This window comes from Hermetia illucens, chromosome 4, assembly GCF_905115235.1.
Source record: "Hermetia illucens chromosome 4, iHerIll2.2.curated.20191125, whole genome shotgun sequence".
Taxonomy (NCBI): Eukaryota; Metazoa; Arthropoda; class Insecta; order Diptera; family Stratiomyidae; genus Hermetia; species Hermetia illucens.
In genome coordinates this window covers 110,586,863-110,610,820 of record NC_051852.1, presented here as the reverse complement: position 1 = coordinate 110,610,820, position 23,958 = coordinate 110,586,863, and the positions used below count along the sequence as shown (strand labels likewise).

At 35.0% G+C, this 23,958-nt stretch overlaps 1 protein-coding gene across 1 annotated transcript in view; it reads right to left on the bottom strand.

Annotated features, from left to right (window-relative positions):
- Positions 1-23,700, bottom strand: part of LOC119656303 (kinesin-like protein unc-104) — a 42,286-nt gene extending 18,586 nt beyond the window's left edge. Inside the window, 16 exon segments of the mRNA XM_038062747.1 lie at positions 3,030-3,390; positions 3,450-3,564; positions 4,704-5,152; positions 5,210-5,413; positions 5,474-5,608; positions 6,629-6,670; positions 6,838-6,977; positions 7,037-7,200; positions 8,709-8,852; positions 8,938-9,049; positions 10,117-10,301; positions 10,363-10,602; positions 10,770-10,852; positions 10,918-11,047; positions 22,949-23,081; positions 23,541-23,700. Coding sequence (XP_037918675.1) covers positions 3,030-3,390; positions 3,450-3,564; positions 4,704-5,152; positions 5,210-5,413; positions 5,474-5,608; positions 6,629-6,670; positions 6,838-6,977; positions 7,037-7,200; positions 8,709-8,852; positions 8,938-9,049; positions 10,117-10,301; positions 10,363-10,602; positions 10,770-10,852; positions 10,918-11,017 — 2,474 coding nt within the window. The 5' untranslated portion in view covers positions 11,018-11,047; positions 22,949-23,081; positions 23,541-23,700.
- Between the last annotated feature and the right edge of the window lie 258 nt (positions 23,701-23,958).

Genomic DNA, 23,958 nt, shown 5'->3' with positions numbered 1-23,958 from the left:
TTCCGCGACGTTTCCCAGAGAGTAATAGAAGGAGTTGATCGTAAAGATCCCAACGAAGGGTACCTGTTTGAAATGTGACAATTGGAGGGGTATCTGCGTGCTTCCTACTGTCGCATACCAGCTAAAAGAATCCTGCAACTTGCGTTATCTCCCAGAAAATATCTATTAGTATTCATCCTCAAAAACATGTATCTTTTGTCTATTTGACCCAGGTTTCTCACTACGTGCTAAAGTTTACTTATAAAACTAAAATGACTGATAAGAAGTGGAGGCGATCAATGTATATATTTACATATATGGAAATTAGCCTTTGTAGGAAGGTGTGATGTGATAAAAAATCAATTTTATGAAAAGTGATATAATGTCACTTGCAGTGATTTTAAATCGAATTCCATTCGATGCAGTTTCACCTCATACAGTATGGGGTGATCAATCGTCAACACTATCGTTGCATCTAGAAGTGAGATTTAATGCATCAGCCATGAAACACAACATTCTCAGAAAGAGAGGAAGATATTAAGTTTTGATCTGAAAAATAAAGGAATGTGCCATACTCCAATTCATTAAGGAGTATATCAAAAACTTTCAACAAACCAGTAGATGGGCTTTCGTTCTACATAATACTTTCTTTTATAAATACCATACTGTATTTTAATATCCAGGTGACTGAGTGGTTAGAGCGATAGGCTGCCGTAACGGAAGGTCGTGGTTCAAATCTCACTGGTGGCAGAGGGATTTATATCGTGACTGAATGGTCGGATGCTAGTCGACTCAGCTGTGAATAAGTAACTGATTCAATCAGGGTAATAGTCGCAAACGAGCAAACACTGACGAGATTGTCTTCTACGTGTACTATAGTGAACCGTCACGATCTTGAATGAAGTGCTCTAACACCCTTCAAGGCCCGGATCCAATTGGATTGTCGCGCCATCGATTATTATTTAATTGTGTTTTGATCTCTACGGTATCAAATTTGCGTTTATTGATATTATAAGATGAATCATCAAGAATACTATTTTAAGATAATGATGATGATTTACTACTATTACTAATTTAACTAAAGGACAGGATATAAGTTAGTTCTGTATTTTTGCTGGTTGTTAAGTAGATCAGATAGTTTTAAAAATCATGCTTTTGGCTCTAACCAGTTTCTTTTATCTGCGTGTTTTATGAACATCTGCTTAAATATCAAGATATCTTAACGAAACTAAATATAAAAAATTAGCACACTCGCTAAATAAAAAAAAACAAAATTATTTTATAATCTGAAAACTGCTAGGCGATATTAGAATAAGGTTCAGTTTAAAACAGCAAATAGTAAAAAGTATGTACAATTTTTGATTATAACACAGTATGAATTTATGTATGTATTTACACCCGCATCACTCAAAACATATTTATATACAGAAATGAAATATACAGGGCCATCAATTCACACGATTTGCGAACTTTTTTTTCGTCTTGCAAATATTCTAGGTCTAATATGATCCGAACTCACGAAATAATTTTTTTTTCGAATATTCAGAACTTAAATTTTGAATTATTTACGCACGGTACGGTAAGTGAATGGGTTGAAGTAGAGCGTGACTTTCACTTGGTGTGAAATTGCTTCGTGAAAATGCAATATTTCCAGAAGAAGTATTAATATGAAAGCTTTCTATCGGTATTTCTTTATTGATCTCATATCAGTAAAGACATTAGATAGAGCTTCTTTACTGATGTTCTATCTAATGTATTATTTTGAAAATTATGTTCAATCTTATATATAGTATGAAGACATAATCATACGGTTTAATTTTATTAATAAAATCTGATTTCGAAATTTGGCGCCCTATGCGGGAGTATTGTTAGAAGAAAACAATGGAAATAATGATAAAACTATAAACAATTAATGCAATTCACATTAAAAGCCGGAAATAAGAATTAGAAAAATGTGTTAATCAAGAATTCGTTTTAATTTTCCTCAAAGGCATGAGGTGATGCAAATGCCAAATAAATCGTATTTCTTATGATAACGACTTCAGCATTAAAAAGCGCCTATCGTGCATGACGTGGACTTATTTTAAAATAATTCTGCAATTAGCATACATAGCGCACATAAATAATAGACTAGAAAATCTTGAAATTATGATAGTAGCGTATCAAACCTAGAGGGCAACAGATTGGCTAACGAGAGTCTAGATGCATTAGAGCATGATGTTGCAATGCATTGTAATAATTCAGTCTGTCCGGTTGGATTGTTGTGCGTTACATTATTTGAAATTTGCCCAGCGGTATCATTTGTTGCTGCATTCTCAGAACATAATGGTAATTGATCAAACGATGAAATCTCATTTGTAGAATTCGACGGCGGACTCTCAACATTGTAAATTTGTCGCATTAATTCAAGTCGATAACTGAATGAACATATAAATGGTTTTTGGTTGGTCTCTTTTCACATTGCTTTTAGATTATATTGTATAAATATACAGTTTGCATCGAGGGATATGCAAGAAAAACTCTAGGAATTTGAACGAAAGCAGTCTTGTGTTATCCCAATCAAATGAAATCTTTTCTATGACAAGAAAAGTTGCTAAATGTTGCTGAAAATATTGTGAAACTTGCCTATTTGTTATCATTTCGTTCCCAGACTTTTTGTAACAAACCCTCGTATTTGGATCGAGTAACACTAACCCACTTTGATTTGGATGGACAATGAATGGTGAATTGCGATTGGTGATGCATGACGGAATTTTATTAATATGGTGTTTATAGCACCCAATATAGATTTATTTCAATAATGATTCATATGTAAAACTCGTGGAAAGTCTGTTTTTACCATCTTGAATCGTAAACGCTACACAGCATAATCCACCATACATCGAACCTCAAATTTATATTTAGATTATGTTTAATACACATATGCCTTTGAGGATTTCGTATTTGCTTTTGAATTAAAATTATAGCAATTGAAGTAAGCAAGTAAATTTAACGAAAAACAAATGTGAAATAACATGATCCCAGCATGAAAATATTTACTGATTACATACCGTAACTTCTCCAACGACCAATAGTGGGTGGCACCATTCTTAGTATCCGTCACTTCTACTGCAACTATTGTCTTTGAAATAGGGGGAGCCCCGAATTCATCTTCATTTTGAAGTGGAGTCATAGCAGATGGCGCCAATTCAGGAGGAAGTGGCGAATACAAAGTATCCGTAAGCAATGTGAACTGGAACTGTACCTTCTTTTTTAATTCCACCGAAATTGCATTTGCTTCCTTTAGGAATATTGCATTTCCCCATAAATCATCACGGAGCGAAGTAAATTGATGATATCGCCATTTTCTGAATGCCCATGCAGCGAGTCCTGCGTCCCGTGCTGTCCAACATGATTCGAATAGAGGATTGACTATAAAATTCAATACTTAACTTCATATGTAATTGTTAAGAAAATTACTTTCACTTTACCGAAGATGTCCTCCTCCTGATGGAAATCTTCCGGGCTGTAACTGCTGTACATCGACATTGTCATGGATTGCTCCTCCACTTGTTTTTGTAGAGCATCGATTCGTGCTTCATATGACTAGAATGATATCAAATTTGTTTTTATGTTTTACGATTTAGAATTTTAAATTTGATATATATGAGAATGAGATGAGAATATTTTTGTGCACTTGTCATTTCAATTCGCGATTTGGCAGCTGCTACTAAATATTTCTTCCTAAATAACATTTGTTTACATTCTTTTATGAATCTACAACTAATTATAAGTCCATGCGCGTAATTTTTATCAGACGCTCAGATAAAATTAAGAAGAGTTGAATTATAAATAAAATAATATAAAACAACAAAACATAACAGTTTAATTAAAATATAACATAACAGATAATTAAAAATAGAAAGTAACAGATTAATTAATCAAATGTTCGCACTAATAGAAATTTAGATTCTGAACCGAAGAGGAACAGTCAGTTCAACAAGCTTCGGAAGCACAGAACTAAAAGGGATGTGCTTCGTGTAACCTCCTGGTAGGAATCTGCTAAATATTTTGAAAAATCCCTCCAATTTCTCTGTACAGACAGCGAATTTTATGGACAATATATGGGCGGATATACAACCGGCATTCTCCAGTCGGCCACACATATGAGTCTCTAGGTATTCTGGAACTATAAAACGGATGAAACCAATCAATCGTATTGTATCTCTACTTTTTCGCCAATTTACAGTTTCAACGATTATAAATGATTTAAATAAGGTAGAAAATGGATTTTGCTAATGTCACTGGCAATTTGTGAAAGTGGAAATCATGCTTAAAATTGGGTCTGCAGACATAGAAGTATCGAAAAGTTATCGCTTCTTTGTGGATATGCGAGACAAAGAATTTCTAATTGGGCTTATTTAATTTCAAAAAAAATGTTTCATAAGAATTCTCACCAACAGAGCAAGCAAGTAAATCTAACATAGCAGTTCATTGCGATAATTTAAGGAAAAAACAGTGAAATTTAAATGCAGGCTATATTTTAGTTGGACAACCGTCCGATAATTGCTCGATAAGGCGTTCATTTATTCCTAACCCCTATGCGGATGGGAAAAGAATGGGCTTTATGGCAAGACATTGGCGTATTGTACCCACAAGTATGTTGCAAATGTAAAAATTAATAAAAAATCAACGCTACCTATTTTGTTTTTTAAAAAATAATCCTAGCAAAATTTTCAACTAACCTTTCTTTGCTCTTCGAATTCCTGATCGGCTTGTAGTTTCTCGCGTTTATACTGTTCCTCTAAAGTGTCGAGTCGTTTTTGCATTTCAACCTTCAAATCGATGCCTTGTTTCTCCAACAGTTCACATTTGGCGAAGTCCCAATCAACGGTTTCACTCTTTGTGGTAGAGTTTTCATTTGTATTAATTTTATCACGGATTTCGCGTACTTGTTCGGGATGTGTAAATCGAAAAACGTGATTTTTCCCCAAAATTACTCGAGAGCCAGTAGTTAAAACTTCGGGTTCTGACAGTTTCCGACCATTCAAATAAACTAACGCATCTTTATGTGGAATGAGTGTCACTACATTGTTCCGATTCTCGAATGTGCAATGTTCTTTCAGAATGTGTGGTCCAGACAGTTGAATATCTTGTGGAACGTTGGCCTCATGCGTGCCCAATCGGGTAATACCTGGTTAATAATAAAAAGTTTAGTAAGAATATTAGAGTTTCAAATAAATTCACAAACCATCTTTAATGTAATACAATAGACACTCCGAAAGATTTGGATCTTCATTCAAGTTTACAAGATGTGGAGTCTTTTTTGGTGAAAACACTCCCACTGTTATGCCATCTTCTTTAACTGCAACTCCCATTTCAGCGAAAACTGCCTCTCGCTGAAGTCGTATCTCTTCTGTGCGTTTAAGCTTCTCTTCCCATGTCTCGTTCAGTTCTACGAAAAAGAATTTGATATTTCCCCTCCAAGATTGAAGCCGTTTTTCTGTGGACATACCTGCAATAAGTTTCTCACTAGCTTGTAGCTGATCGACAGCCATCTCTGTAGTAGAGCCATTCCGATTTCGTCCTTTAGTGGGTGAATTTATTATATTCTTTTGATTGTTCGCATTCTTGCAATTTACGTCGTCTTCTGAAACAATGAATGAACGTATGCTACATCTACTTATTTTATAAAGTGCCGAGCTAACAAGCCAAAAGCTCGCCAACACAGAACACTGCTATTCGCACTGATTTTTAGTGGAAGCTTGTAAGATTATGCGTACTTAAACCATCTTTAGTTATAAAGTATCATGGTTTCCTCTCAATATCAATTCAATCAACGAATAAATTAAACATCGAAAATATATGTATAGGAAAAAATACTTCGTTAGACCCGCACTATTAATTGAAGTTCTAAAACATAAAGAAAGAAGAAAACAGAATATATTGCTCGTTCAATATTCCCAGAATGATTTTTTCATTATCTAGAACTTATTAAACGAGAATATTTTGAAAAAGCTTGTGATGAAGGTAACAAATTTTCTCCTCTGCATAATGCATCTTATAAAGTAGACTCTAACGTCAATATTTTATATAGAGCCAATTAGTATTACTTCTAGATTTAGGTATCCAGAAACTGGAGAATGATGAACTTTTGAAAGGTCCTTACAAACTTCATACAGGACAAAAAACAAAATTCAAGATCTAAAAGCAATATCATATAAAATAAAACGAAGAAGCAAAGTGAAGACAACAAAAACCCAAGTGAGTACGTTCAAGTAGTAACTTCATATGAACGTTAAAAACGTTGAAAATAAACTGAAAATAATACAACATATAAACACAAATATTTTGTGGAGCAGAGACGTTCTACTTCATAGGTCATTAAAGAGACACAATTTTGAGGATTGACTTTCATGAATAATTTGTCGGCCGAATGTTTTTCGATGCAGCAAGAGTCTCTACTCCTTAATAGTATTGTCACTTTTATTCATACATATATTGTATATTGGCTCAAAACAAACAAGAGTGGTTGTGTCGTCAGGATATTTCTTGCTCGTCAACTTAATTCTTAAGTTGCGCAATACAAAAGAAGCAAGCAAAATTTGAAACGTAATTTTTTGCATTAATCAAATCAGAGCTTTGCCGACATGGAGTGTTTTCTACTTACTATTTGTGTCTCGTTTCTCACAAACCACTTTACCATCCGGTCCTACATAGAAATAATTCTAGTCTTATCTAAAGTTTTTTGAATGTGCTAATTCACTTTTTAATGCTTCGTTTCAAACCAAATTTCAAAACTTATATTTTATTAAATAAATATCCGAAAATTATATAATAAATATATAATAATTGCATGCAATAAATTGTCTTCATTACCTTCTTGCACTTCGATTCCTTCGGCACGAAGTAGTTCGCGAAGTTTTTGAATTTCTTCTTTGAGTTCACGGATCAGTTTAGCATTAGCATCTTCATTAACAACAGCTTTGCAAACAATTTGCTTAGCACGATCGGCATATCTAAGAAATTAAGTAGAAACGATTTATCGAGCCCGTCGATACTGGCTGTGAAAACTTACCTCAAGGTGCTCAAAGTTTCATCGTAATTAATATCTGCTGGTGAGATCGCTGCAATCATGGCAGTTTTCGAATTGCCGCCCAAATTCTCTCGTAAAAGCCAAGTTAAAACTGAATCACGGTATGGGATAAAATCTGCCTTTTTTGACTTTTTCGATTTAGACGCCTGCAATTATATTTTCACTTAATATGCATGAATTCATTGGTTCAAAGGAACATTTTTTTCATGAGTGTGTATTAACAAATTATTCTAGTGTTTAGTGATATGTGTTTTCTTAAATATTTCGTGAAAAAAGCTTCATAATCACGGCGGAAATGCGTTGTCCCAATAACATAACGTTAAGTTTAGAGGGAAGTGACTGAATTGATCCATCTGGGGTCTCGTTACTTACAAATTTATGCATTTGAAAAACAAACAGATCAATCAGTCTTTCAGATTTTGACGTTGAATACCTTCTCGTTAGGGAGAAATGTATAATTGCACAAATAATCATTTGGCAATTATTCATGCCTGCTTAAATTATTATGCGATCAAATAAATAATGCATCCGATTGGCAAACGTTCATTTCCCTAATATAATACTACCACATGGATCCAAGATTGCAATTAAATCACCTCGATTTATAGCGAACTTGGAATTCGTCTTCTATTGACCATAATGTTTAACTGTGTTTAATTGCGTTTGCATGTGGCTTAAAAATTTTAAAGGTTCGTTAGCTTCATATTTTCTTTCCAATTTATCTAATCAATAAAACCATTAATCGAATTGATTATGACTAATCACGAGGTTAAAACTATCTCAGAAATAGAAAAGATGCGAAAATCTTGAAATCTAGAGTTGTCCGCTACCATGAGGCGTAAACCGTTATTTTTTTATTTTATTTCCCGTTTAACTACGCCTCCGTTTCGATTTCCTTAAACTTCTGTAGACTCCATCTTGGAGCGATCGCAGGGTACATTGTTTTGAACACGTAAAATTTAAGTATTTAAAGTATGTTAACCTATATCTCAACCCACCAGTCCCCTTTGGGAACCAAACGCTAATATTTTCAAATGTTGATATCAAGAGCATACATAAATGGCAAGAGGGAGCGAGAGTTGCAAAAGTGATAATTGCATTATCTGTCCCTATTCGATTAATGAGGTAAATTTCGTCTCTTTTTACAGATGAAAAGCAGACAAAATCGTAGTTGTAAATACGTAGTCGTTTTTCAAATCAAAGATACAGAAAAGTTATAGAATGATGTTGAATCGTCTCAAAACATCCACTCATCCTTTGGATGATTAAACTCTTTAATCATAAACATGAATATTTGCTGATTCTGAATTCAGGAACTGCAACATTTTTAGAAAGTGACAATCGGTATTCATTTTTCCATTTCATACTACTGTTTTGAAATAGTTGTAATGTAATACTCTTTTTGGCAGTATAATTTGTGTATCTTGAGATGTTCCAATTTATCAATATTCATATTTATAAAAATGGAAGCATGAAAATACTCACAGACTATAAAGTACATGATCCATTCGAATGAAATAAGATGATAATGCAGCAGGCATAATAAACATGAATTATGATTTGTGTCAATTATATATGCAAACTGGATTTTTATTAATTAATCGAAACTAACGTCTTAGTGATTCTAAGAAATACATTTAAAATTATAACTTACCACTTCAGCGAGCGCCGATATAACTTTTCCTAGCGTTGTGAGCGATTTATTTATATTGGCACCTTCTTTCAATCGTGTCCCTTTCGCTCCAGTTGAATCAGCCCGTTCAGAGCCAGCTAAATCTACTAAGCTGATTTTGGATACCTTCATAATAAGAAGAAACAATTAGCAATTTCTCCTACTATAAAGCAAGATGAAAATAATAATGAAATTATGACAGTATAATTACCTTTTCTGTATTCAAATCGGTCATCTTGTCATGTCTTTGTTGCGTGAAAAATATTGTGAATACGGCATGGGATCTTGAACTCGTTTCATTCATGTTAGTTGCAGCAACCGTTCTACAAAGAGAATAGAAATTTAAATTGACTTTAAACTAGTTGGATGATTATGGATTATGTTGAGATTTGCTGTCTACCCCAGAAACTCATCTTTCAATGTATCTGATTTTTTAGCTGTACTCCTCGTCCAAGTAATACAAATCCGTGTATGTACCCTAAATATTGTTATCTTCACTGATAAGAGGAAGGAATACGCAAGAGCCTTTTGAAAGAGACGCATCAATATCTGTGCTCTATAAGAAACCCAAGGGTGTAGACATTTCCATCTCGAGAGTTTCCGTGACACTATTAAAGAAGTCGAGCGATTTAAAATCGCACGATTCATTTGGCTTCTGACAACTACTTGACACAAAGACCTGTAAAGTGCCATCATCAAATATAACCCTGTGTGCAACAAAATGACCGGATACTTTTTCTTATTTTTATTTCATCCTTTATCTATTAAATAAAAACAACCTCACCTGTTGTTTCATTTTCGAGAAATTACAATTTTAAAAATATTCTACTTTTTGCGCTTGTTTACGACCGGCGGGCGGCAAAGGATTCATGATGGGAATATTTTGAAAAGATTTCAACGGAAAATTTGCTCATTCTCCACTTCTACTGAAAATTTAAACTTAAAACTATCAAATTAGTAAATAAAAAAATGCAAAGCTCTCTTAACACTAACTCCTAAAACCCGACAAATCCTAGTTCCCACGACAAAACTATTCCAGCGGTCAGAGCAGAGGCAAGCAAGGGAAAGGTTTCTAATTACTTGCTGTATGTCTCAATGATGTTAATAATTATTGCAACAAGTAAAGGAAGGACGACCACTTTCTAATTATTCAAGCATATAAAGGAATGATATTTTATTCAATCTACCTCTTCTATACGAAAATTTTTTGTTTATATTCAAAGATACTTATATTTCAAAATATGTCCATTACTTTTGACTGGGAGGGTATTACCATATATCGTTTTCTTCCATCTCTTACCTATTTCTACTTGAAGATAGTTAAGTGGCTATATGTAGGATCAAAAATTATCCTAACTATAAAACAAAAATTAAATTATTTCCAACTTACCTTGCTTTATTTCCCTCATCAATTAAGTCGTGAATATCTTGATATGATGTTACCGCCAGTTTTGAAAGGTCCTCCACATATGGCCCTAATAATGGATGTTCCCGTACTCGAAGATTTCCCTTGTTCTTGGGATTCAATAAATCACGCACTCTTTCGCAATAAATTTCCATGTAAGACACTTCCACCTTTAGCACATAAAAATAATTTTAAAGTTGAGATCAACATAAAACTATGCTTTCCACTTACCGAATATTTCAATTCATCACTAGCCGTATCCCGAATTCTACTAAATAAATCTTTACATATCATTGGAATTATTCCTTCTTGGCCTTCTTCCTGTTTGCCCATCATTGTGTATGATTTTCCGGCTCCAGTTTGACCATATGCGAATATACAAACATTATAGCCGTCAAAAGAATGTTGGAGCATCTCTTCACCAATATCGCGATATACCATCGCTTGTGTTGAGAACTCCAGATCTCGTGGCTGAAAAAGTACGTTATTAACAGTTACGATAAATATAAGAATTTTCAACAAAGATTTTTTGGAAATTAACTTGTTGGGCTTCGATATAAAGCTAAATATCTAATGCAAGAGGATTTCGGAGGATTTTGTATTTTGAATAACTAAAATTAATAGAATAAGATGCTTACGTCATGAGACCAGTAGGAGTAGTCGAAATTGAACCGTTTGACAGAGTCATTTGTACCTGGTGGAACTTTTGGGTTTATGATGGCTGAAAATAAATAAATAAAATGTCATTTACTTTCAACAAGGACTTTAGAAATCGGTTTATATTACCCGTGGTGGCCCCGCTCATTTCTATTATGCATTTTGATTCTCGTGCAATTTCTCGTGAGTTGAAGGGTCGCACTCGAACCGCCACCTTTACTGAAGACATGACGGCGAGAGGCCCTAGGCCTTAGTGTACCTGGAACAAAGAAGTACATATTAACTAACATATTTCAATTGATAACATAATCGTGGAAGACCTTAGGCATAACTAGCATATACAGGGTGCGGCAGCATAACTTCCTTTTTTCAAAACTCAATAAAAACTATTGTATGCATCGGAAAATATTTATTTATTTTTTATAATGTAGGTACATGTCTAAAGTTTTTATTTACATTGTTTTGAAGATCAAATCTGTTAGGTGACGTCCCCCATTCTCCATACATTGCGTAAACCGATTTCTGGCGTTTGTCATGACTCTTGTTAGCATAGCAGGTGTTATGTTGGCAATTTCTTCTTGGATGTTGGTCTTCAAATCCTGTAGGGTTCTTGGACGGTTCACATAAACACGGGATTTCAAAAAACCCCATAGAAAAAAATCACAAGGGGATAGATCGGGAGAGCGTGCCGGCCATTCCAAATCGCCTCTAATTGAGATAAGGCGCTCTGGAAAGTGTTCCCTCAAAACAGCCATCGATGCTCTTGAAGTGTGTGCTGTTGCACCGTCTTGTTGGAACCAAGTGTCCCCCAAATCCAAATTTTCTAGCAGTGGGAAAAAAAAATTCTGTAGCACGTTTACATACCGGTCCGAATTCACTGTCACTGTAACCTCATTTTCCTCAAAAAACCAGGGACCAATAATTCCAGCTGAGGAAGTTGCACACCACACTGTGACTTTGGGTGAATGCAAAGGCTTTTGATGCAACTCTCGAGGGTTGGTGTCAGCCCAGTAGCGCATGTTTTGTTTGTTAACCGACCCACACAAATGAAAATGGGCTTCATCGCTAAAAAAAACAATAGCACCCTCGGGAACGACATCAAGAAGAAGCTCACACGCGTTCATCCGAGAATTGAAGTCACGTTCTGAAAGTTCCTGCACTATCGCCATCTTATAGGGATGAAAATGAAGATCATCACGAAGAATTCTTCTCACAGAACGATCGGATAGTCCAAGGGCAGATGCGTGTTTGCGCGCAGAACGTCGTGGCGATCGCAACATTGACGCTCTCACTACTTCAATGTTCTCAGGTGATCTAACGGGCCGAGGGGCTCCAGTCCTTTTATCGCACTTGCAGTTTGTCTGAATGTAGTGACCCATGTAACAATTGATTTGCGGTCTGGGACGGGAGCCAACGGGGCTAAATTAAAGCGATTCCGAAATGTACGCTGTGTTGCAATAACCGAACATCCGCTTGAAAAGTAAACCTCAACGGCAAAGGCACGCTCCTCACTATTCCAACGCATGATGGCGACTGAACCGTGTCGGGACAAAACTTTACAGTATCCCCTCTTGAACAAGACCACTAGCGCTCCGCTATGACATCAACTAACTGAGTGGCGCGCATTTTAAAAAAGAAAGTTATGCTGCCGCACCCTGTATATTGTATCGACCTTTGTAGGCGAAACAATTATCAGCTTTGTTTTTGTTTTGTTATTTATTTTTAGTACAACTCCCCTTGCCTCTTCTCCCAGAAACAATGCCTTATTAACAGTATTAACCATCGCATTCCATCTTTAAATTTCACTATATTTCTGCAAGTGGCATAAAACCTTATTGACGAAATTGAAAAACCAAACCAAAATGTCTACTAATTACAGCTGAGAGTGGGGTTCAAATTTAAAGCATCCCAAGTTTTTATAGAAAACAAATAATTAAGGCTCGATATCTCTCACGCATTTATCATTATACCCATAATTACATCTGAGAACTCCTCATATGTCAACTCATATACCGGAATTAATTCAAAAAAACTATTCCAAGGTGGATGGAATGGAAATGTAAACTGTAAATATGAAAAAGCACGAAGCATTCGAATTTCCCAAAGACTTCTCTACTGAATACATTAAAGCGACACGAGTTGGCATTTCATTGATCAATAAAAGGTAGATACTATGAAAAGAATGGAGGACAAAGGAGAATATAGCCTTGTCCACTACTCTGAACATTCGAACACCATTAAAGTGAAGTAATTCTGTGGAGAAATTAACAATGACAATATTTTAAGCAGTGAGAACTAGCAAGAGTAATTTATCGTAAAATGATTACTTGATTTAAATTCCTGCATTTATATTCAAGGGCTGTCGAAATTATAGATTCAACCGTATCGATCCAATAATGGAAGAGAAGCAGTACATTGGATCACGTTTCACTTTAGACCAAGCTCGTGTATTTACGCTTTTACTGAAATTATTTGGAATTGCGAACTTTATGCCATTACAGGGTAGCGTCGTTTCAATGGCGCCATTCGTTTCAGAATTTCGTAGCAAATGATGTAGTTGTGAATAAAATTTTGTAGGGGTGTTACTGAGAATGAATTAGTAAGAATATAAACCATTGAAATACACGAAATAGAAAATTGCTGATATGTATGGGCATCGTAATGTATGCAAACATTGTACCATGTTGACTTTATATGGAATAACATCGATCCATAATAAGCCATGTCACCGGTTCATATATACCATATTAATTGCAATCACGAGTGTCAGGCGAATTTCGATTGATACGAATTTCACAAAATGCAAAAATGATTAGCTTCGTAGCTTCGAGGTGCCGTAAGTGAGGCTTTTAATGTATGTATTTTAAAGGGTGTAATAACTTATCGCAATCGCTTAATTCGATAAGTCATTACAAGGGCATATAGCATATAGAGTAGAGCGAGTCCAATGAAAATAAGTCTTTGACTTTATTCTAAAATGGGGAGGGTGTCTTATGCTTCAACTCTTCTTAGGAATTCCTGAGCTTTTTCCTGATTATTTTCAGATTCTCCGGTTGAGTGGGTTCCAAGAATGGTCGAGGGAAAGAAATGAACCTTTTCCAACCACCGCCCTCCTATCTTGTGAATTAAATGTCAAAACTGAGATCAGGTTGAATCGCGAATTTCGAATTGAACGAAGAGAAATAGGTCCTCTACGCCATTCAAGGCCGAAAAGCAGTAGCCCATTGCAATAATCCGCATAACGTTTAGTGAATGAAACAATTGCTGCCGAAGTTCAAGTAATTGTTAACATTTATGGCCACTAGCTCTCTGCTGTGTCAATTTGAAATACTCAAGGGGCATCATTTCCTGATAAGTTGACTTCATCAAAAGTAAAAGTGAAACACCATTTCTGAATAATTCTAGGACTACAGAACATTAAAATTTTGGGCACAACTGGAAAGAGTGTTATTAACATTTTTAAGAATGATTTTTTTTTCCAGATTTTTCGGTTGGCCAATTTTTGAAAATGAAATGAAGCCAATAAGTTTTAAGTTGTATTTTCCAAAGTTCAGCTTTTGAAGTTGAATACCTGGGAAAATACTTTGAAAATACATATTTAGAAGCGCCAATTGTGCGTTTGGCTTGGCGAGAAATAATAATAATAATCGTTAGTATAATCCATATTGGACCAAGGCCTCGAAGTGTGTTAGAGCACTTCATTGAAGACCGTAACGGTACACTACAGTACACTGTAGGAGGCAATGTGGTCAGCATTGCGCTCGCCCGAGATTGTTACCCTGATTTGACTCAGGTACTTATTCACAGCTGAGTCGACTGGTGTCCGACATCCAGTCACGATAGTAAAAATCCCTCTGCCACCAGACATTGATATAATCGATAAACATGGTTTTGAATTCCCATTGCTGAGCAATAGTGGTTTTAAGATTTTTTTTAGATTAGAATATGATTAAAATGTATTTTTTCTTGTTGAAAAATAAGTATGATTTAGGACCCATTCGATTTCCATTCCAAAACCCGAAATGATGAGTAGTATGTCACACAACCTTTATCTCAAGAATTTAGAGTCTCAACATGAACATGACGTTGCTCATGACAAGTTTTCCTCTCTGCGGCAAGCGATGGACAGACTGTCGGAATATGGACATCAGCTGCACCATCTTTTCATCAACTTCAAGGCTGCCTACGATAGTACACGGAAATGAGGCAATTCGGTGTCACGATGAAATTGATAAGTCTGACTAGGCTGACCTGACCAATGCGCGAGGCCAAACAAACCAAACAAATCAGCCAAAAGAGCCTATTTCAGTTTTCAGAAACTGGTCCGCTCGAAACGTATCACCATAGGGTTAAAGCTTTTGCTGTACAAGGCAATGATCTTGCCAGTCTTCATGTGTTCCTTCAAAACTTAGGTTTTTAGCAAGAAAAATTGCGAACTCTTAACTGCATTTGAGAGAAGAATTCTCCAAATAATGTTTGGCCCTCTACAAGAGAATGGACGATTGCGTAATCTATATAATGTGGAAATCTATGAGCGATATCTTGATCGTCTGGTTGTGAACATAATCCGGCTCAATTGATTGCGGTGAGGGGATGTCTGGAGTTCCTTATTAAGGCAGGCCTACACTAGATACCGGTTGCTGTGCCGTTGATGATGATAATGTACTTTGAGGGATACCAATTAGAGTTTCAGTGATTTTGAATGGCCAGTTCTATTTGAATAGTTCTGTTATTAAATCCTAGTATTATTTTTAAAAAATAAAATGACAAACAAAAAATATTGCGCCGCGAACAATTCTTTTATTATACAGGCAATACCCCTACACAAACTAAAACGGGTTGTACGTTTTTTATGGAAAATTTAGTTGCGAAAGAAGATATATCTACTCACACCTTGTCGAACGCTACGGTCAAAAATTATAAACTGCACTTCGAATTGAATAAATTTCCACTGTATTACTAGACACGATCTCGAGTGAATATTTCTTGATCTCTAACTTGAAAGTTTGAATTTCATTGAAGTTAGAAGTTTCCATAGAACTAGGAGGTGAATGCATCCGAAAAAATACTTATTTTGCATGGAAAGTTTCAAATTATTATTTCAAATAGTGGAAAAATTGGACTAAAAAGAGGCTACGTGGAAGGATAAATTATTAGTATAGTTATAATTATAACATACATGTTATAAACTCTTTTTAATTTTGGCACTTGAATGGAAATCTGAAAAAATTAAATAGTTTTTTGAAATTTGGGGCAACTTGCTTTTGTCCGATGCTAGCATACCGAAAACTTCACATTTTTTTAAGTTGACCGAACTCATAACTGGAATAAATCTTGAGCGATTAACTTGAAATTTTAGCCAAATTTTGGAAGTGCATTGAATTTTGGCAATACACTGCATAGTTTTTTTTTAATAAATAATTTTTGGGATAACTTTCGTTGGACGTTTTGATTTTTTTTTAAATGTGCATTTTTTGCAAAAACCCAAACATCGAAAAAACTCCTGCGTACTTCTCTAGTTATGTATGGGTACAATTGAAAGGAATTTCTTTGTTCACTGTAAATTGAAAATTATATTTGAAATTGGTTAGGTCGCGGGATTTGCAAAAAAAATACGTCGTCGAAAAAAAACTGTGTAGCGGCCTTGAAGTGTGTGAGAGTACTTCATTCAAGACCGTAACGGAACACAATAGGACTGCACAGTTCCCTTTAGGAGGCAATGGTCAGTATTGCACTCGCCGGTGATTATCTCGATTTGACGCAAGTACTTGTTCACAGTTGAGTCGATTGGTATCCGAGATCCAGTCACGATACAAACCCCTTTGCCACCAGTGAGATTTGAACCGCGACCTTCCGCTACGACAGTCTAGCGCTTTAACCGCTGAACTATTTGCGCATTTTTGAAAATTGCTTTTTTAAAAAACCTGAAATAAAATTTTTGTGATTTCCCCTCGGCAATAGAATCCATGGGGTAGCCGACGAAAGCTACATAGTGAAGAACACAAAAAACAAGAGTGCAAACTTCGCGAAAAGTCCTGGAGGAAACTAAAGCACATTGCCAAAAACCGAAAACGATGGAGCGTATGTGCCCTTGACCCACAAAGGGGTCTGAACATACACCACAAAATATCTCTACCAATAATCCATAAAGTTTTTCACGATTGCTACGGTGAATGATATACAATTGGTTATTAAAGGAATGACCAAATACAAATAAGGTTGTAGTCTAAAAGACATTCCACAACAAGACATTTTCAAAAACCCTGCACTGCTGTATGACAGAATGAAATTTTCCAAGTGTGGCACAAATAGTCGTAATTAGTCACTTGGCACCGATTATTTACTTTTTATTATTTATGCTGTTTATGTATATATCAAAGATGTCGTTTAAAAAATGTTCATTCAAAAAGAAAATCTGTATGCAGCACATGGCTATACAGAATATTATATATTTAGTGTACGGTATATGGTGACAAGCATCGGAAATCTAAATACGAAACCAAACAACGAATTTTGTGTGACATCGCATTGTAGAACTTCTGAAACAAAAAAAAATCTTGGATAATGTAATCTCATAAGTAATTATTTTTTCTGCTTCCAAGAAAATTATTTAATTTTAAATCGAAACTTGCATCCGTCATAAGTTCTCGTATTTGCAGAACAAAAAAAAATTCCTTCTCTTAAGTTTGGTTACCCCAAATCATCCTCCTAATTTTTAAAATTCTTTCGTCATCCTTGTTCATTGGTTTTAAAAACTGTCAACATTGCTACAATGTTTCATGAGTATTGTGAATATTGATTTTTTTTATTAATACTTTCATATTTTCCTAGACTTCTTTCATCGTTGTTACATGTACGAGTGGCCCGTCAGTTCACTTCATTAAACCATTGTGAAGCAACACAGATTTTAGGTAAATCAATAAAGAGTCTTCATTTCTTTGGCCTTTTAGGGAAATCTAGTTCTTGTAGAAAACGTACGATTGTTACCAAATACCAATTCGATGTCAATGGTGAATTAATTCAAACAATTTTTTTTATATTTTCATCTAACAAACGATGATGCGGGAAATGGAACCTTAAATTTCGAGAGTCCTAAAATCAGTTTGTTTAAGAAGACTCTTTTTTTTGTGTATGTAAAAATGAAGAAGTACTGAACTGATCGAGTCTGTAGATAAAGATTGATATGAAATTGATTTCATGGTTTTGTGGCTCACTCCAAATTTACGTTGAGTCAATCCCTTAAAGTTCTAGAATAATGATTTCAACATACTTGCATTAGCGAAATTTTTCTCTTTCATTGGCAGGAATAAAAAAAAATATTTTTAGTAAAGCAACTTTTTATTTATTGTTGCTTGACTAGTTAGACAGAACTTTTTAAGGTACTAAACACTGTGAAGTCGCAGCGAACATAACTGTGCCGAAGCCTGACGAGAGGGGGAATGAAAAACGGGATGTTCCCCCCGGGCCCAGTGTTTTCTTGGGGGACTCGGAATAGAAATTCCAATGAAAAAAGGGATAATAGAGGGTCCGCATAATTTTCATCCCACATTCGTATAATTTTCACCTCGGTCCCCGTTTTTCCGCATAATTTCCATCCCGGGCCCGGAATTTCTCTCTAAGGCCTCTCTGTGTATTTTCTTGATAGTGTAAAAATAGTGTTGATCTTTTTTCTTTCTAACAGTACAGATATAACTTAAATAAATTAAAGTTGAGTAAACAGAAAAAAGAAACACAAAACATTAGAAATTTTGAAAAAAAAGGTTAGAAAAGGAGATGTCGGCAAAAATGCAAAGAAGGTATAGATTCAGCACATTAATTCATATCTATAATATTTTAAAGGATGGATTTTAATTTAAAGCTGCTGGTCAGTTGGCAATTGGCTTGCTAATTTCGCCTATATTCCCCGCATCGCTGGTGTGAATCACTGCCATATCCCTTTCAGGCGCAGAATCATATTATTTGTGGTTTTGAACACTTTGAAAACTACTTGTAGCTTCATTAAACGAAAGGATTTTCTATTGGAGTGATGTTTAGATCATTGTCTTTTTCAAAACCTAATCTTTATTTATTTTCCTCGTAGATATAATAGATAACAACCTAGACTTTTATAATTACTCCATCAATTTTATGTCGAGGATATCACTGAACAACTATATGTGTTCCTTCAACTGTACGTGTTCCACCGCTATGGACAGCCAAAGGGATGAATCATCATCTTTGACCCAGCCGTTTTCTTTTGCGGATGTTTCTTTGAGAGTAACGATTTTATCACAATACTTTTATGTGCCACTTTTTTTGCAAGAAGTTGACCCTTGTTCCTCTGACAGAATATTCCTAGATTACGTTAACCTCATCTGGCTATTTTTCAAAAGCAATTTGAAGCCCGACTTTCCTAATATTCCGTAATTGTTTCTACTCCTTCGTGTCCTTTCGTCAATACCGTCTGTCCTCTTTTAACTACTGGCCCACCTGATAAAACGCCTGTCACAGATATTCCCAATTCATTTTGATAGGATAGGTTGGCAGACCATAGACAGAAAGAAATGATATTTTTGGTTGTTTGAAACGATATAAAAGATATTTTATCCAGATTTCGATATGTAAGGGAGTTTCATTCTTAAGAACTGAAATTTCATGTGCTCAACTGACATCACACCTCCCTGGAAAAAAGCCAGGTCCAAAAAACACAAATAAATGTCTTGCATTTCTCTGCCTTTCTCCTTTGATATTAAATTTGTGCATCCATACGTAACTCTTTAGGCACCTTTGAAGTTCTGTCAGGAGTCGATGTATCTCTAACAAATTTCAAAGGTATTGGTTAACGACTTCAAGTCAAATCAAGCCTCAGACTCACGGTTCTGCAGTAATGATATAAATATTGATTAAATTTGATGATGCGATAACCGAGTTAGTCAGGTATCAATCACTCGATCTTGCGCTCTGAGTTCGAAACCTGGTTGTGTTATGGATATTTGTGCTCGTTTTCACACTTATACTGCTTGCACCTCATAAATGACAGGAGTCATACTTAATCTTATTGAAATGAAAAAAGAGTAAAAATAGAAGAAAAACAAAAAAGAATGTATGAATGTCCTGTGACTCATAATATATCCAACAGGATGCAAAAATAATCAATCCAGGATGCAAAGCCGAAATCCAGACAAAATTCAATTTGAAATTTTTGCCTTCCAATACCATTAGTAATTGGTACGATTGATTTTCAAATAGCTTGCCATCAAAACCACGAATGTTGAAACTAAGTACGGAATATATCTGAAGAGACGCGATTATCGAAGGTTTCAATTCTTTCAAAACTCGAGGATCAACTATACATGATGTCATCACGTAGCTGTGAGAGAGAGCATAATTCGTTGAATCGTAGAGGTTCAGTTTCGATAAAAATTTTACACAATTAAAACGAGAAGATCCTTTCCGAATCCGCTTGGATAAAGCAAATTGAACACTGAAGCTTATTTTCGTGTTCTTTGAGAGAAAATGCTGCTGCACTACTCAAGTTTTTTTTCTACTGAAAAAACTTTATTTGTTGAAGCGTAAAACAATATAAAGAATGACCCTTGTTCGGTCAGGAAGCTAAGGATATCCTCATTGTTGCAAGATCAAAATTTTGAGAATATTCTGGAACGATTTCATGTTCACCACAGTATGGCTTAGTGCCATATATGTCAAGTTATGATATCCTTCCGCACGTCTTTAGTGAAAAAAACGACGTAATAGAAATAATGCGCTAACGTCATTGGCATGAATTCTCTGTATTAGATTTTGGTTTTCATTGTGAAACAAGGACAGTGGTTCTACAAACCATCAGCAACAAGAAAAAATTTACCGTAAAGATTAAAACATTCCTTTACTACTGCATGAACTAAATTGTATCCCGTTATTAACTCGCTCCTTTCAAAAGTACCCTTTTTTCGAAAAACTTTCTCATGGGGCTTACCAGCAAAATGAAGATATTCGATTTAAGTCCACGGCACTTGCAAACCATCCTGAGGCATCAAAAGGTCATTTGGAAAATTGAAAAAGCTTTTCATTCAAAAACGGAACATCTTTTCCTTCATATATAAATTTTACAAAAAATAAAACAAAGAAGTGCTAGTATAGGATTCATGCTGTAAATATATAGCACCAAAAAAATTAGCTGCCTTTGACGTCAAACAGAAGTTTTAAATAATTTGTACAATCGAATTTTCTTTCGAGTTGAAATGCTAAATGTGTTGAAAATTCAATCCAACTCTGTTAATATTGATCTCACGTTCCATATTACCAATAAATTCATATATCATTTTTTTCGAAAACTGCGAACTGCGATAATCAAAGGGAAAAAGTTTACCTATGTACAGAGTCTTGACCTTACTCAAATACCCGAAATGTGTGAAAACCAGTATTCCATGTTGTATGGAGAATGCTATTCTTTATTGCAATCCTGAATCCTATTATCGACCTCCATATACAATATTTCTTCGTTATATTGCAATAAAGTTTCTGTCTGCCCAGAGCCTTTTTATTTTCCTTTCACCCCACTGAACCATGCACAATCTTTCACAATATGTCCTCACCGATTTTTAATTCCGTAACACATTTCAAAAAGAAAATGCACTGAAATTTCCGGTTCAATTGGTCCTATGTTTTAAATACTTGTAATTGTAAATTTTTAAGAGTTAGATGTAGATATAAATTGAATTTTATTTAATTCATCACTTTGAAAAAAGCTCTCAAGCCACAATTGTATCGAGAAATAATTGCTGCGCAGTTGAATTGAAAATCGGCTTATCATGAAAGTACATTTTTGTATATTGTATTTTGTATTGTAATAATAGGATATTCATTAAATTTTCCAGAGAAAATATATTACATCAAACGATTCCCACTACCGAATTTCAAAAATTGCATCAATATGTAATGAACTTGCCAAACGATTGGCCGGAAATTATTCTTTCCAGTGACGCAAATAAACTTGAGAGGAATTCAACTCATGCATAGTACAAAATTACTACTATACTTGGAGAGGTTTCCCAAGGGCATGTGTATTCACTCGCAGATGAGATAGGCAGTTTTCCAAAGAAAAGTTTTCGAGAGCACAGAACTGAAAAAAATCTCTCGTTTTCAGATGGGCTTTTCGAATATTGAAGCAAAGAAATTGTTAACTAGGTTGACTAGGATATGCGTACTTTCTGTTTACTATAAAAATCGGTAGATAGTTCTGAAGTATTTGTTTTAAGATATTTTTGGTTAGCTTTTTAACAAATTTAATTTGGCATGAAAAGGCGTTTAAAAAAGAACTAAATACACAACATTTGTTCGAATATATTAAATTCATGCTAATTTTTCCCTAATATTGAACATTCTATAATAATATATAAAACCAAAAGGATTTCTGACAATATTTCACACAAACTTCGTAGTAGAAAATTGTTCTAAACTCACAATCTTCTTTTTTACCCCTTTCTTAGTCTATCTTCATGGGGATACTGTGAAACCTTTAAGTAAAAGGCAACTTTTGTAACTTATCTTTCATACATATGACTTTTGTGGTTGATGATTCTTTGTCATTCACCCTGACGATCGACTTCCCCATTGCATAAATACAATTCGATAAGCCACAAGATGTTTACCATGAACCCAAATACTAACAAACCCTCACGACTGTAAGGAAGAAATATCCCTTGACTACATCATACAATTGCGGTCTCCATCGTCATCGGGCTATGACTCATTCACCAAAGAACAAAAGGAGAACTTCGAAAATTGCAAACACGTACCATTGAATAACAACCAGAATTGGTATGAAAGATTTTCATTTTTTTTAATGAAATAAGCTCAAATTCCCATGATTAATCCAAACATTCGGAATAAAACCTCAATGCCCGTATTTAGATTTCAATATTGGAAACTAAAAAATAAACATACAAAATTCACATGCCGGAGAATTGGGATTACCATGGGCAGGAGTTCGTACTTCGTTACGCCCATGATGGGGTCGACCCCCAACTTCGGACAGGAAGACTTGCGATGATTCATACTCGTGCAGACCATAAAGGATGTTTTTTTTTGGATTTAGAGAACTATAACAGTTCACATGCTCCACTGTATATTGTACAAGGAAATAAAAATCAAGATTTGTTCAAATTCACTATGAATTTACCTTACGAAATTAATGTGTATAAAAATATGTCGATTAGGGTAATCCGCCTTCACTTATTCCTTGAATACGACAAACTTTTTTCAGCTGAATCGTTGAAAATTGTGCTTTTGCTAAGATGCCACTCCACTTTTTTCTAAAACAATAAGGAAACTCCACTTAAACTCCGTACAAGGTAAAAATATATTCCGAACTTGAAAAAAATTTAAGGATAGAAACTTTTCTGCAGAATAAATCGGAAACACAAGATGGCCGGATCAACTGTCCTTTATTATGCTGCACTATACACACTCTTCACTGTATGAGCTTTTTTAAAGTGATTTTTTACTGCGCATGGCCTACCAACAGACCGAAAATCGAGTTCTTTCTCGGTGTGGAAAAATATTGAAAAAATCGAAGGATATTCATAAAATTGTATAAAAGATTGCTTTTAACAATTTTTACAGAATTTCGCAGTTGTTCGAGGGTAATCCGTATGGTTTCGATCGAAATCTTGCTGCTATTCCACCACCTTGCGTAGGAAGATTCACAGAAGGGTAGGAAAACCAACAAAGCTTTTTTACATTCAAATTTACACGAAAATTCCGACAATTACCAATTAGTGATGTATTGTAAGAAACTACTTGGAATAACGTTTTGTACTCAATAATATGATTACGAATATTTTAACGAAGTGAACCCACAAAGGGTTAACTACGTAATACGAGTTAAACCGATTCGTACTTGTCTAGCTTCGAAATCAGACTTGCAATCGAACGTCGGCAACCAGCAAACTTACATTTACCATTCTGCCAGGATCTTGCGCATTATCGTACAATATTGATTACATGTCATATCTTACCAATGTAGGGGAAACATGGAGAAAACGGGCAATGTTATGATATTTTTGGTTTCAGGTTTTAATTTATATTATTTTAAGTAGTAAGTTTAATTCTTTGCAACTATTGAAGGAATGGTGATATAGAAAAATAAAGCATGTCGTCCACTCCCGACCACGGTTGATTTCAATTTAG